The following is a 15207-nucleotide window of genomic DNA, read 5'->3' as shown; positions in this document are numbered from 1 at the left end:
CCAGGGATGTCCTTCGTTTGATAAATGATGTGGATGGAAGAACAGATGTTGACCTCCTACTGACCCTAGACGTGAAAGCCCTATACACGAACATCCCCCAACAGGCAACCTTAGAGGCAGTGGAATCCACCCTGAGACTGGAAGAATGGACATCCCCTACCCCGGTCTCCTTTATCATGGAGTTAGCCAACATAGCCCTCACAGAGAACTTTTTCAAGTACGAATCAGAACTATACCATCAGATCCGTGGAACTTCTATGGGTTCAACTTTCGCGCCGAGTGTGGCTTGTATTTACATGGCCGCCTTCGAGAAATTTCACATCTACTCTCCAGAACACAACCCATTTCGTGAGAACCTCACCCTATGGCGTCGTTACATTGACGACATCCTGATTTTTTGGAAAGGAGACCGGACCAGTTGCAATGCGTTCTGCACGTGGATCAACCACCAGGATCCATATTTGAAATTCACAGGAACCATTTCTGAACATTCCATACCTTTCCTGGACCTTACCATCGTACTGGGCCCGTCAGAAATCTCGACCACCCTCTACAAAAAGGAGACCGATAGAAACAGCCTCTTGCACTACAATAGCCATCATACAAGGGCACTGAGGGATAACCTCCCTTTTGGTCAATTTTTAAGGCTCCGCAGAAACTGTACCACGACCTCCGATTACCAACGGGAAGCGAACCTTCTACAACACAAACTCCAGGAGAGGGGGTATCCAACGAGACTACTACAACGTTCGGCGAAGAGAGCCCTCAATAACAACAGGGAATCTCTCCTAGAAACCCACACAAAGGAGAAAGAAGATATGATCACTTGTGTAACATCCTATACGAAGAATTCCTCCTTCATCAAAAAAACAGTGAACTCCCACTGGGGCATCCTGAACTCAGTGAATTTGGACATCCCTCGCCCCCGTTTCGCCTTCAAAAGAACCACCAACCTGAAGGATCAATTGGTCCATACCCGACCAAAAAAGACCAGCACTCGCCCACAGAACACACTTTGGGATCTGCCCCCAGTGACGGGGCACTACCGCTGTGGCAACTGTGTCGTCTGCCCACAAACCACACAAACCAAATCAGTCCAACTCTCAGATACTTTTATTTGGCACTTGAAGAGACATACTAACTGCAATAGCAACAAGTGCATTTACATGTTGACCTGCCCCTGTGGTCTGAAGTACATTGGGATGACGACACGCGCAGTGAAGATACGCGTTATGGAACACAACAGCAATATCCGCTGCCATAAGACTCATACTCGCCTGTATGAACACTGCAAGCAACAGGGTCATGTCGCAGAGGACATACAGTGGGTAATATTGGAGTGGCATCCCTCATCAAACCAGCAGGCCCTGTTCAGAATTGAACAGAGATGGGTTCACCGCCTACATCTAGATACTGAAGGACTAAATGATTCCGTCCCCTGGAACACACTAACTAGATGACTTGGGGCCGGGATCATGTGATTCTCCACCTGGGCTATCTACTATCCCTGTAAGTGGTGTCGACTATCCCCATACAAGATGCATCCCCGGGGTATGTCCGAGATACACTGAGAGCACATACCGACATGTTTATACCCCTGAAGGGGAGATACAGTGTGCAAAATTGCTCTACCTTATACCCTTTCAAAACACCCTTTTTGATACACTGAGAGGAATGCTTACCACTCCTCAGCCCCACTCATCCCCCTGTGTCATGGTCCATCTCACACAGTTCTGCAAACCACATCATGAGTTGCTGACCTCCCTCCTGGCCTGACCCCGTACTTAGAGATGAGTATGCCACTCTCTCTCTTTCCCTCGCCCCTATACATCACCTTTATCACTGGGGGCCCCGGGACACCTCTTCGTCCACCTTACGACCTCTGCCCTTACGACAACAATGATCATTTTGACTCCACTTTGTGATCATCATGTTTGTATCCCCCCCTTAACTTTTGCTAATAATTTTTGCAATTAGTCTGGAGCTTTGGAGCTGATTCCTGCATGCTCGCTGATAGTGACAGGTAAACACAAACAAGGGCACCCCGGTTGGCCCGCCCGCCCAATCCAAAATGGCACACCATCTGTTTAGCAGGGATATGCATTTTGATAATGCCTGGGCGGCTATACAACATTCATTCTATGTCTATGCCACCGACCCACGAGAATTCTCCTTTGATGCTCGATTACTGATCTCGCCATCACGACGGACCGCCTGTCCGGCTAATTAAGATATATCCACAATTCTCATTCAGTTGTAATACTCCTGTACTCCACTCCAAGATGGCGCTTGCACTGATATGATGACACATACACGCCGTCATCCCCACGCACCGGGACTTCGAGCCTGTTTGAGACGTGTCGCCTAGCAACTAGCAACTTGACACGCCCCCAATCACGATCACGAACTCGGATATATGGGCGCTAAGAACCCCGCCACACCGCCAGCTGCTTCACGTGCCAAGCCGCGTCGGTGTTGTGGGATTAGGTGCAGAGGTAACTTCCTCGCGCCTCTAAGGTAAGGGGGTCGATGGGCTGAACACTGCCTCCAGATATCGGTTGGGCTCAGTAAGTCTGTAGGCGACGTCCACTGACCGCGGGTTTCCTGCTACCGGGGGGGGGGGCACGGGGGAGCAGCCCTCTGCTGGGCTGTAAGCGTAGACACGGGGTTGATGTAGTGCTCGGGTCCCCGGCCGTTCCAGTGACTATCCCCGGGGGCCGCTGTATACTGTCAGCTCGCGGCCATCCGCCACCCAGTCCGAGACATCGGTGTGGGGGCGAGTTGGTCACGTTAGGCTTGTTCCTTTGGGGGCATCGCGGTCACCACATGGGGATGCGCTGTGGGTGCTGTGGTGACCCGGGATCAATCTACTGGGTTCCCGGCTGGGCTGCAGCTTCATCTGAGTGGTATGTTCCTACTGACACCACCGGTTGGTAGGTAAAACCACAGTGAGACTAGCTTGCAGCACTGAACGCTCTGTCCTTGAGGATAGATCATTGCTCCCCTCAAGTTCACTTAGAATTGCCTCTCCCTTCTTTATCTTTCTAGATAATTAGTTGATAGCGCAGGTCCCATGAGAGCAGTCTGTGGGGACCGGTAGCAGCTATTGAGGGTAAGTCCAAATAAATTGACCTTTTTAATCCTCTAGGTTTTAATACTCTAGTTCTCCTCCTGAAGAGGCTCATCTTCGGCACCATTTTCCTCACAGTACCAACTAATATTATCGACCACACTGCTGATTGAACATATGTTTGTTGGTAACCCAATATGGTAAATTGTACCTAATCAAAACTCACTCTAGTCATTGGTATTTTTCCACCTCTCTCCATTCAACTGGTCATTACACACCCCGGGTGGACGTTAATCAGCGCTCCTCACTTGGGATCTAGGATTGTATGATAATTTTGTGGAGAACAGTCATTATTTTGTGTCTTTCTCTCACTTTCCTATAGGGCGGATTGCAACACAGGAACTCTTCCTGTTCCAGTCTTTGACCCTTCAGGTTGTATCCGCTACACTCCTTAGCCCACCCTGGGCTCTTTTCTAGTTTATGAGCACTATTTAGGTCCTGACGAATTGCCGTGATGGCATGAAACATGTTGACCTGATCACTGACGAGGGTTGAACGGGTCCCCCACCCATAGCCTGGTTGAGTCCCTATACCCCTCTCATTTTAACAAGGTAGTTAGCTACATGAATAAACTGACTAGAGTAGACTACACTAACCTTTTTAACTTACCTCACCTCACGCTCACTACTTAATCACTTAGGCCCCTCACACTCACTCAATAAACGGCCAGGAACAAAAGATCTTCACAAAAGTGTAGCACTAAGGGCTACCCGTCAGGCATTGCAGCGCCGGCTTGACGTAGGAGCAGGAAGCCGATGATGACACGAGACAATTGGCTGGTAATATGACAGCAGCCGTTAAACCAGCCTGTTGTGTGAGGCATCCCTAGTTCCGACAAGGGATACCTGTCCCTAACTTTCACATACAACCACACTCGGAGAGAGTAAGCAATACCACTCCACTATACTAATACTACTCCCTAGGGGAACTTTGTGCATCTTTTCGGATAGTGCTTGATGGGACGTGCATACTGGACCCCTTTAAATATTGTCCCTTCCCTGTCCCTCCCTGTTGTTCACAACTATGAATTATGGTCAGGGGGAATGTCCGAGGAGCAACTAGTTCAACAAAATGGAGGGTTGTCAGGTCAAGGGAGTGGTGTCCCCTTAGATCCGAGAACAGGACGTGACTACCCTGAAAAAGTCTACAGCATGCCATTGTTGTCACAAAATCGGGCATTGGAGTGAGAATGTTGCCTTAATCCTGCTAATCAGGAACAGGGAGGAGAGTTAGGGCAGATGGGAAATGGTGGAAATCAGTTATAAACAGTTAAAAGTCTGAGATCATTTAATGCGGGAGTAAATCAGAATCTAGTACAGGTGCCTCAACCTCCGAGGATTTCACAAAGTAACAAGACATACCAACAGATGCCTTTGATGGAATTTCTCGATGGGTTTGACTCAGACCCATCCTTATTATGGTGCCTGGGGGGAGGAAGACTGTACACTGGGCCCAGTCTTAGAGGCAGGCAGAGTGAACCATTCGTTAAAGCAGATGTAGATGGCACTCCCATTACTTTCTTGGTTGATACTAGTGCTAACCGCTCTACTGTATATTCCGCAGTAGCCCTAAACCTGCCCCTCTTGGAAAAACAATCCAAGCTGTAGGAGTCGCAAACAGGAGAATGATGAACCTATTGACAGAGGAAGTGTGGGTGAAAATCAGACCTTTCTAGGATCAGTTCATGGTGTGTGAATCTAGTCCAGTATGTCTGTTAGGGTGTGATCTGTTGTGCAAGTTGAATTACACCATCTATTGCACTCCAAGGGTAGTTGAGTTACAGACAAATGATGAAGACATTGCTTTCAAATTGGTGAATCAAACTCTTTTCACCAGTATGTTTCCCATAGTGACAGTGGAAGGCATGCAGTTGAATCTCAGAGACACTGTTTCGATAGTGGTGTGGGATTTTTCAGGAGAAGAGAACGGACTGATTCAAAGCGTTGAACCAGTTTGTAAACAGGTTAAGCCTTACGCTGAGTTTCCAAGAATGCCTCAGTACAACCTGACTCCAAAAATAGTAGCAGGAATCCCACCTGTAATTGATTCCATGATAGAATAGGGCATTTTCAAAGAGATCATAGGGAGCCCTAGTAATTCCCCTATCATGGGATTGCAGAAACATAACGATAAATACCAAATTGTTCAGGACCTGAGAAAAATTAATGACATTATGATTCCATGTTGTCCCGTGGTACCAAATCCATCTATGAAGCTATTCAAGATTCTGTGCAAAGCCGAATGGTTTATGGTGATTGGCTTGTGTCAAGTCTTTTTCTCCATTCCATTGCACGAGGAAAGCCAATTTTTTATTTGCTTTCCGTCTGGGAAACTGTTTTAACGTGGCATTGTATCCCTCAAGGGTGCACTGAAAGTCCATCCATCTTTAGTCAGATCTTGAAAAAGAACTTCAAAGGTCTGACTTTGCCTCGAAAACTCAGTACTAGTTCAGTACATTGACAACCTCCTCATCGTGTCTGAGACATGCGATGCTTGCAGAGAACATACTATTGCCTTGCTGAATCATCTAGCTGTAAATCGGCATAAGGTATCGCCAAGTAAAATGCAGTACTTCCTGGATGAAGTTCAATACTTGGGTCAGTGGATTGAGAAAGGCAAGAGAAAGGTGTCACCAGAGAGAGTGGAGGCAATAATTAAGATAAGCCAACTTAGTACACAAAAGGAGGGAAGAATGCTACTGGGAATGGTTGACTACTATCAACAGAAGATTCCCCACTACTTCCTGATGGCAAGCCTTTGCAGATGCTGACTTACAAGGATGTCAGTGATGCGGTGCCCTCGAATAACAATTGCTTGGTAGCCTTCCTGGAATTGAGAGAGTGCCTGTGCCATGCTCCTGCTTTAGGAAAGCCTGACTACAATAAGTCTTTCTCACTGTTTTATCAGAAGCATTACGGTTGTGCTCTATCTGTACTCACCATGACACATGTTGATGCCCGTAGACCAGTGGCTGATTTCTCAGCTAACTTAGACCCCGTAGCTGCAGCATTGCCCGGATGTCTCAAATCTGTTGCTACAACAGGTGTCAGTATTGAATGGTGTGAGAGCATTGTGATGGGCCATCCTCCTACAGTGTAGGTACCACATTCAGTTGAACTCTTAATGACGAGAACCAAGACCCAGCATTTGACCAATAACAGGCTGGCAAGTGACAAGCAGATTTTGCTTGCTGCAGAGAATATTAGTCTGAAACTATGTTCTGTGTTGAAGCCTGCTACCTTGTTGCCTGTTCCAAATGTGGATGGGGAAGATTGTGAAGAGCATAACTGTATAGATGTCACTGAACTGTGCACGTAACCGAAACCTGACATTTTTGAGGAGCCATTGCCTGATCAAGTCCTTTTTGTTGGTGGCTCATTCTTAAGAGACAATAAAGGCAACCAGTGAGCAGCATTTGCTCTCTGTACCATCTCTGGAGTGGTGGAAGCCGCTTGCCTGCAAAATGTATATTCCGCACAAGTGGCTGAAGTCATTGCTTTGACATGCGAATGTCGTGTTTTGGACTGAATCCGAGTTACTATCTATACCGATAGCCAATATGGGTTATTCTGGTTCATGATTTTGGACAGCTGTGGTCGCAGAGAGGGTTCTTATTGTCATCTAGTTCTCCGATAAGGAATGGGGATTGTGTGATACAGTTGTTGGGAGCATTGATATTACCCAAGGAAGTAGCTGTTATCAAGTGCATAGCTCATGGAAAGGGGAATGTTTTTGTTACTACTGGAATCCGCTATGAGGACGAAATTGCACATTACTGTGCTTTCAACTCATGTGTTTTTAATGAGTAGTATACTGGTGAGAGCACAGAGGAGACCAAACTCAACATGATGGTAGCAACAGCTGATACAGGAGATGAAGTAAGGAGCTTACAAAGGGAAGTCACAGAGGAGGAACAAGAGGGTTGGATCAGAGCAGGGTGTGAAAAGGAAAAGTACAATATTTGGGTATCAACTGATGGCAGAACAGTATTACCAAATTGTTTATTACACCTCATGGCGAGACAGATGCATTAAGCAGCTCACATAGGGAAAGGTGTGATGGTGAGATTGTTTAAACAAACAAATGCTTATGTCAAGCCCTTTCTGAGCATGCCAGTAATGCAGTTCTGCGCCACTAGTAGAGGGAAGAGTAATACTGCCCCGCTGTCCCATATCTCAAAGCTGATTTCAGAGATGTGAGCTCATTAACTGCACTATCCAGCCTCGCCAAAAAGACAAGACTGAGCTAATATGAACTGAGAGACTGTTCTTAAATTGTGCAAAGGGGAAACCCTGTTGCAATGTCAATACCCTTTGCCAGTGTGAGCTCTGTAGACACAAAGACTATTACACTTACCTCCGCGGTATCCATTGGAATAATTGATAGTAATCTGCATCTATGACCAATCAATGCCTCTGTCTATATATTTTCATAAGTTGCTACAGACATTAGGGACTTTCCAGATGGTTTAGAGTTTCACTGGAACTTGTAGGTGAGTTTTCAACTTGTAACTGAACCACCCTTGGATTGTGTAATATTATTTTCCTTTGAGATTAAAGTACTTTATTTTTAATCATAGATAAGCACTGGGCTGCACAATACATTATTGTGTCTGTTGTTGACGGTTGAGTTGTGAGCTCTTTCCCCCCAAACTACTTCCCTAAGAGGCCTTTGACTGCACCTGTACCCTGAGAATCAAATGCAAAAATGGTTCACTTGGCCCCATTTGTAGAGCCATACTAGAACAAATCACTGGGTACTAGTACCAAAGGACCGCAACTACCAAGGTGTGTCTCAGGGCCCCCGTCTGTCCTGTGCCCACACCCTCCCTCCCGCACGAATGCAGCTCGACTGTTGTATACAGACATGTGTTGGGCATTCAAACTAGTATAACATGTATGAACCAGTGCAGTATGAAGAAAAACACATCCAAAATACTTCAACACAAACCAGTGTAGTTGCTCTGTTTGTCGCTAAGGTTGATGTAAGCCAGTATGTGAAACAAAAGAACCAGTGGATTTTGAAATGTTTGCCATAATTGTTCATGCTAAGTTAAGATGCTTCATTCCAGTTAGGTCCCTCCCAATGTATCACAATAAAAAAAACTAATATGGCAGCATTGCTGCAAAACATACCCCCTGATAAGATATCTAAAACTATCATTCAGATGCCTTTGAGAAGTACTGCTGCCTGAATATGAATGTCATTGTTGACACTGATGTGGTTCGGGTGATACTCAACTATCAGCTTCAGAGCTGAGAACACCACTATACCCACTCTTGCATAATTACAGTTTGCTCTTTTGTTAAAAAATGTGTCCAACTGCGAGTAAATTATTGCAAAAAAGAAAAACTATTTTCTGAAAGCACTAGATTCCCAGTTTGATTATTGAATGTATTCTTCTGACCATTCAATGAGGTATTTGGTTATGGATTTGTAAGCCAGTATTATTTTGTCATCCAAGCTACCAAGCTTTAATTAATCTGAACTAGCTGTGAGAGAATGTCTATTCTCTGGTTTCTTTAAAATCACATCCTACTTTAAGCCCACTTTTTGGGCTACGAAATTGAAAATTCCCAACCTCAGAGAATTATTTGAAAGTGCTTCAGTCTCTAATATTTCCCAAGCCTTGGGAACTAGCGTCACATGAAAGTACCCTGCTCTTGACACCCACACTGTATATTCTCCATCGCCTTCCTGCCAATAAATGCCTTTTGTACCAAGTATTTTCATAAACTGTGCACATAGACGGTATATAATGCTCAACCCACCTGCTTAACAAATCTATTGTATCCGTAGGGGGAGCCTGGGGCCCCACTGGTCTGTAATGAGAATGGAACCTGGTTTCTGACGGGACTCAGCAGCACATTCATAGAAGACTGTGGCATTCCCAACGCCCCGCTGCTGTTTACTGCCGCATCCGCGTACGCCAGCTGGATCGAAGAGAAGATTTCACAAGCTTCTTTTGCCAACCAAACAATCGCAGTTTACAGCAGCAGTGATGATGGGAAATGTGCAAACATCACTGTATCCCAGCTGGCAGGTAAGTCTGTACGTTCTGCTGATATCCAGAGAAGCAGTGTGTTATCATAGACTCAAGCTGTAGTGAATGTGACACTCAAGAATCAAGTGTTACAGAGAGGACAAAAAGGAAACAATCAATGATCCTTTTGTAGTTCATAATGATAGAGCGCTTACAGCACTCTAAATTGTTTGGGTGCACTAAACTCATGGTTTAAACGCACTCACCTGTATTTTTGTCGTTTGCAGTGTTTCATGATTATTAAGATGCATTATTCAAAGTTATATTAGCATTGAAATGTAGTGTACACATTTAGGTAGGACTTTGTATGTATTAAAGAAACCTATAATTCCTCTATGTATAATTTGCAGGATGAAATATTACTTGTGCAATGTAATTTGTGTTTAGTTTAAGTTGCCTGCATTGTAGGCCCAAACTGCAAGTTGTTTTGAGTTTCGTTTCTCCTTGGTTGCTCAAGAATTATAATTAAGGCTCCCGGTTTTCCGTTTAAACGGATTTCTACATATAAATACAGACGGAAAACTTGTTTTCCTTTGTCTGTATTTATAAGTAGAAACTGAAAAATACTGTCAAAAGAAATGGCCAGATGAAATCTGATATCGCTGCCCTCACACTGCAGCTTTGGAGAGGGATGAACAAGTGCACCCTGGAGCGCTGGTTCTTTCAACCCCAAGCAGAAGGAAGCACAGGGAAGTATTCCACCTGCAGACCGAGAGGATTATACAGGGCATTAGCTGCTCATCTCCCCCATGCACGGAAAGTCAGTACAAATCCGAGATAGCAGAATGTGCTGAAATGGAGCACGCAGGGGAGAAAATGTAGTCGGTGCCATCAACATTAATAACTCTTGAACTGGCCCACGACAGGTAGTCCGACCCTGACACATCGTTCATGCGGTCGAACCTACATATGCTCTGTGACAGAGAAGCAGAGGTGCAACTAGAGTGAAATTTCTGGGGGGAGGGGCGGAGGGGGGGCTCATTCTTCGAGCAATTGGCAGAGTGAAGCTGCAGGGGCTCAAAGAAGGGGCGACAGAGCGAAGCCTCGTTAACAACTAAATGGTCTTTTAAAGACCTGTGAAGTGCTCAGGTGCGGCTGTGTGTGTGCCCGGGAGGCTGTCTCAGCCTCGGGCTGACACGACGGAGGGGAGGGGGGGAGAGGGGGAGGGGGACTGAAGACTTTTGAGAATTTGAGCCCATGGGCGTTGCGCGCCTGCAGAGAAGTGTAAGATAGAGTATGGCTTGCAGATACAAAGTTCTGCAGCGATGCTGTATGCAAAGAGAAGGAAGAACCATTTTCGGACGTTTTTCTAAAGAGAGGGATTATGATAAAATGTGTATGTCATCAGTCAAATGCACCGATGTCCCTGCTTGAGAGCACAGATCATCAGGCTTGCTGCCAAGCATGTTTGCAGTTTGAATGATGGTGCACTTTTGAATGTGATGTGGCTGAAAGTTGCTTTGTGCATGCATGGTTACTTCTGTTATTAGCATTCATTCATAAATAGCTCACTTCTGAAAGCTACAATGGAAACAACCACTATCCAAAACGTGGAAACAGACTACGAGGCAGGTAACAATAACCAGGGAAATTCAGCCCACCCAGGCCTAGCTGCTTCGCACTGAGAGTTCTCACTTAAGAGGCTCACACAAAAACCCCTCTACAGGCAGCAGGCCCCCTTTCACAAAGACGAAATAAAAAAAAAAGTGTAAAAACACCCCAGGACATCGGCTGCAGCCCCAGCAACCTTTTTTTTTTTTTTATGGGAGGGGAAAAGAGGACGAGGGGAGCGCTGGGGAGGGTTAAAGACGTCTGTAGCACCATCCTAGTACCAGAGGGGTTGTAAACTTAAGTGTGGCAGAAGCAACCAAAAACAAGCATTGACAACACCAATAGACTGGCTTTGATGAGTAAATACAGGCACAATCATATACAAATGCCATTTAGTAGTAATGCACTTTTAAGATTCCTCATGCATTCCGATGGAAGCACTTTCTAGAAGGTACAATGAAGCACAAAACGACCAATGGCATGTGGTGAGAAAAAAACCACTCTTGTAGGTGGATACAAAGCTCGTTATATGTATATTTTAAACAAGGGGTAACAATAGGACTTTGAAGACAGCTACGCAAACAAGACCTAATCAATACCACTAATTCACACATCTTTTCCAAGAGCACAGGGAAGACATTTGCTTCCAATATGTAAAAAACACTTACCATAGGCTCCAATTTTAGAAACAACTGAGGGGTGGCAGTGCCAAACATGCTGAAACCATAAACATTCCAGTGAATGAAGTATCCAGAACAATGCCACCAACAACCCAAGTGGGTGTGAACAAACATTGACTGCACTCATGCCTAGTCTGTACATGCATGATCCTGCAAGTGCGACTCTAAAATTGCACGAGTGCCTTTTCTTTTTAAAATTACCTATCGTATTGTGTTTATTTAATTTGGCCTATATATAAATATATCTAAACTGGTAAAAATCGAGCACAAGTGTGCCTGGTCGATTTAAATAAATGTGGAAAAATACTAGCTGCAGCGTCTTATTTTGATTGCAACAAAAATACATGTGGATAAATACAGATAAAATGCCCAAAAAATAAATATGGATAAATACAGACGGAAATGTTAAAAAAATAAATACCATAAAACCGGGAGCCCTAATTATAATTAAATGAATTCTTTTTGTGCTCGAAGACAGTGTGTTCTCATCCTTCTGCAGGTGCAGGAATTCGACCTTGTTATTCTTAGATTTAAGGATATACCCGTAATGTCTTTGAAGGACTCTGAAAGGCGAGAAGGGAGGATGCCTTCCATGTCTGACCTATCTGAGAACCAAGGCCACTGGAAGAAATGTCGGACTAATTAAAGCTTCTGTGGAAACTTACTGAAAGATGGTGTGAATGGAAAAGTTTATCATGTGACGTTTTGTGGGTTGAACATTTTTTTGTTTGCTTGATGCACAGGGACAGATTGAGGGAGACTTCTGATTATTTTGGAGGAGAAGGAGCATCTTAGAGCGAGCTCCATAGCTTTAAGCTATCAGACCCATTTGACGTGAGTACATCTTAGGAAGTCAACACATGCTGACACCTTTGGGATAGGATAATGGGAAAATAGGTAGGACTCTCATATAGAGTAGAGTAGGGAAAGATACTTTTGTTTCTTCTCTCAAATGAAAAGAGAATTGGACTCAGCTTCTATCCTTTGTTGCATTCTGATTTTGGAGTTCATTATATTATGCTTGACATGCCAAATGAATTGTATACGTAGACTCGGCTCTGTATTGATTCTTATGTACCTATACACTCTGATATTGAGGTGTGTTTATATTCAATTATTTTTGGCCCTATAATAAATCTCCAAAACTGGAATTTGAAGTCTGTGGTCCTTTAAAGTATAATCTCGAACTGTTTTACTCCCCTCTACACTTTTTAGCAGGCTATAAAAGACCATCTGCCTTGAATTTAGTAGGGAAGGTGAGGAGCAAATTTAGCATCACCAAATGGTAGCAGAAACAGATGGTTGCCTCTAGAAGTGAGAGGAGAAGAAGGGAAATTAGGAGTAGGACTGGACAACAATAGAGCTTTGGATACTGAGTAGATGACGGCGAGGACTGGTGGAGATCGGCGGATGTTGATGGTGTAGTAGCGTGAGTATGAAACTGTGTGGTGTGCTAGATTGCGGTGACAAATTAATTGTGTGATGTCTTGCGAAGTTGGGATGCAAGTTGAGTGAGTGTGGATTTATCGGTTTACTGGTCCGGACATGTGCGGATCAGGAAGATTTGGTGAGCTGACTCAAGAGAAGTCCAAGATCCCGGGATAGTTTTGTATTTGTAATTGTCTGATCAAAATTTTGGGTGTCGTGAAGCGCTGTCGACGATTCACTTGTGACAGGGAACTTTGTGTGACTGCAGGAGTACGACTCGGGTAGAAAGTCTCAGGTACCGGGGTGGACTACGGCGATTGAGTGACAGACACAGGTCATAGGTCACAGCAGATGAATGTTCTTGTAAGGGTGTTCTATTGATCTTTTAGCAGAAGAACAAATACTCGTTTTACATATCTGTAAGTTATTATGACTGCGTTCGGAGCAGTTACTTGGTTTAATAGCTTTTGGATATACAGTTACTAGTTAGTATGAATGTGTGAGCGAGAGTACGTGGTGAAATTGTAAAGGAGGGTGAGCTGCTGCAAAGAGGGAGCAGTGACTTCAGTGTGCGTCACGCTGTGATAGGTCGGTTGGTGTAACGTCGCACTGGGATTGGTGGAAGTTCGTCCGAAGTTGAATAGTGAAACTTGGGTTGCAAATAATTGATTCCAACCATGAGATGTTTTACGGTGTTGCGAGATTTGTGTAGAGGCGACACAGGGGTGGTGACTTGGGTAGGAGAAGAAGCTCGGCCAGTGGATACCCCGGCACAATATATGGCAACAAATGTAGGACTTCATACTATAGTGTGGCTTTAAAATTGGCATAAAATCACAGAGAAAGAGGGAGAATTGGCTTTCCCTCACTGTGGGTCATTTTGTATGGAGTTGCTGTACCAGCTGAGGGCAGTGATGTCTTCTCTGAAACCTCCGCTCGGACCAACACAATTTGAGGCATTAGATGCATGGATGAGAGCAGAAATAGCAAATAGAAGAGAAGCTTCACAGGGAAGAATGAAGAAAGCAATAAAGGCATATCAAGATGCCAGGTGGGATGCACAGTTGAAGAGATGGAGAGTATACACTATAGAGGGAGAACAATTGTATCCATTTCCGTTGCTAAAAGGAGGGTCTGGAGGAAAGAGTGAGACAGAAGAGGAAAGTGATACAGATTACAGTTTTCTTGATAGATTGTTAGCAGAACGTCCTCCACCTTGTGACTCTAGGTTGTAGACGGAGAGGACGCAACAAACAGAGGAAACTTTAGGAGTGGGACGGATGGACTCAGAGGATCAGACAGCAGGAGTAAGAGGTGGGATGTCAGTGGGAGTAATAATTCCAGGAGGGTCTGGAGGACCAGGATATGCAGATACGGAGCCAGGAGAAAATGCATGTACCATCAGGTTACCAGAAGCACTTACAGTACCAGTTAATATTGGGCCTGTGGTTTCAATATATAACCCCAGAGAGAGAACAGGTGGAAGTCAACAGTAAACAGGAGAAGGGTAAGAAACTGTATCTGGGGGAAGTCTTACAATGAGTGGAACGGGTATGGCTCAGAAATCAGTGGAAGCTAGCACTCCACTGCCAGTTACAGCTGATCCGTCGAGAATGGACAGGGGGTCAGAACAGGAGCTCTGGCAAATTCTAGATCAGACATCAGAATGTGGGTTCCACCGGTAATGGAGTCAATGATAGGGACAGAAGAGATGAGGAGGAGACGGGAAATACCCAGGTTATTGTTCGAACCTCTGAATTTGTGCGAGGGAAATCATTGGAGAAGTCGAAGTTGTGAGAGAGAAAGTCCCCCAGTCTTAAGGATGGAGGAGAGTGATGGTCAAAGGAGAACGCCAAGGTGTGACTGGGAGGAACCAGTGTTTGAAAGAGGTCAGAGAATTTTACAAGTTGCAACGAAGGCACCATTGTTAGATGTGGTAAGATTAAAAGCAGAAATAGATGAGGTGATTGAAGGGAATCTGCCAGTGGACCGAACTGAGACATATGACCATACAAAGGTATGAGGTGCTTTGACAAAGACCAAAATGATGCAGGCAAACTGCAGATTGATTTATACGGATAAGGAATTGGAAGAGAAGCGAACGATTGGATTAATGGCACAAATTAGTGAATTGGTGTTAGGGATGCGAGCGTGGAAGGAATTAGAGAAATGAGAAGAGAGGTGGGCCAGAAAGAAGAGTGCCAAGGAAGTGATAGGAGATACTCTGCCCCCAGGTGGAGGGACGGGATACGTAGGAAATTTCCCTCTGAGAGAAGTACAAAATGGGGGGTATGTACATGTGCCATGGAGCAGGGGTGATTTGGCAGCATTCACTAATGATTTTCCTCGGCTGAGGGAGAAACCTGCTCAGTGGT

The 15207-nt window shown here is 44.8% G+C and overlaps 1 protein-coding gene across 1 annotated transcript in view; it reads left to right on the top strand.

Annotated features, from left to right (window-relative positions):
- LOC144769151 (transmembrane protease serine 9-like) overlaps positions 1-15207 on the top strand; it is a 1211004-nt gene that overhangs the window by 385910 nt on the left and 809887 nt on the right. Inside the window, exon 6 of the mRNA XM_078653156.1 lies at positions 8930-9173. Within this exon, the coding sequence (XP_078509282.1) occupies positions 8930-9173 (244 nt within the window). The remainder of the gene's footprint in view (positions 1-8929; positions 9174-15207) is intronic.

Source organism: Lissotriton helveticus, chromosome 7, assembly GCF_964261635.1.
Source record: "Lissotriton helveticus chromosome 7, aLisHel1.1, whole genome shotgun sequence".
NCBI lineage: Eukaryota > Metazoa > Chordata > Amphibia > Caudata > Salamandridae > Lissotriton > Lissotriton helveticus.
This window is presented reverse-complemented; position numbering and strand designations above follow the sequence as displayed.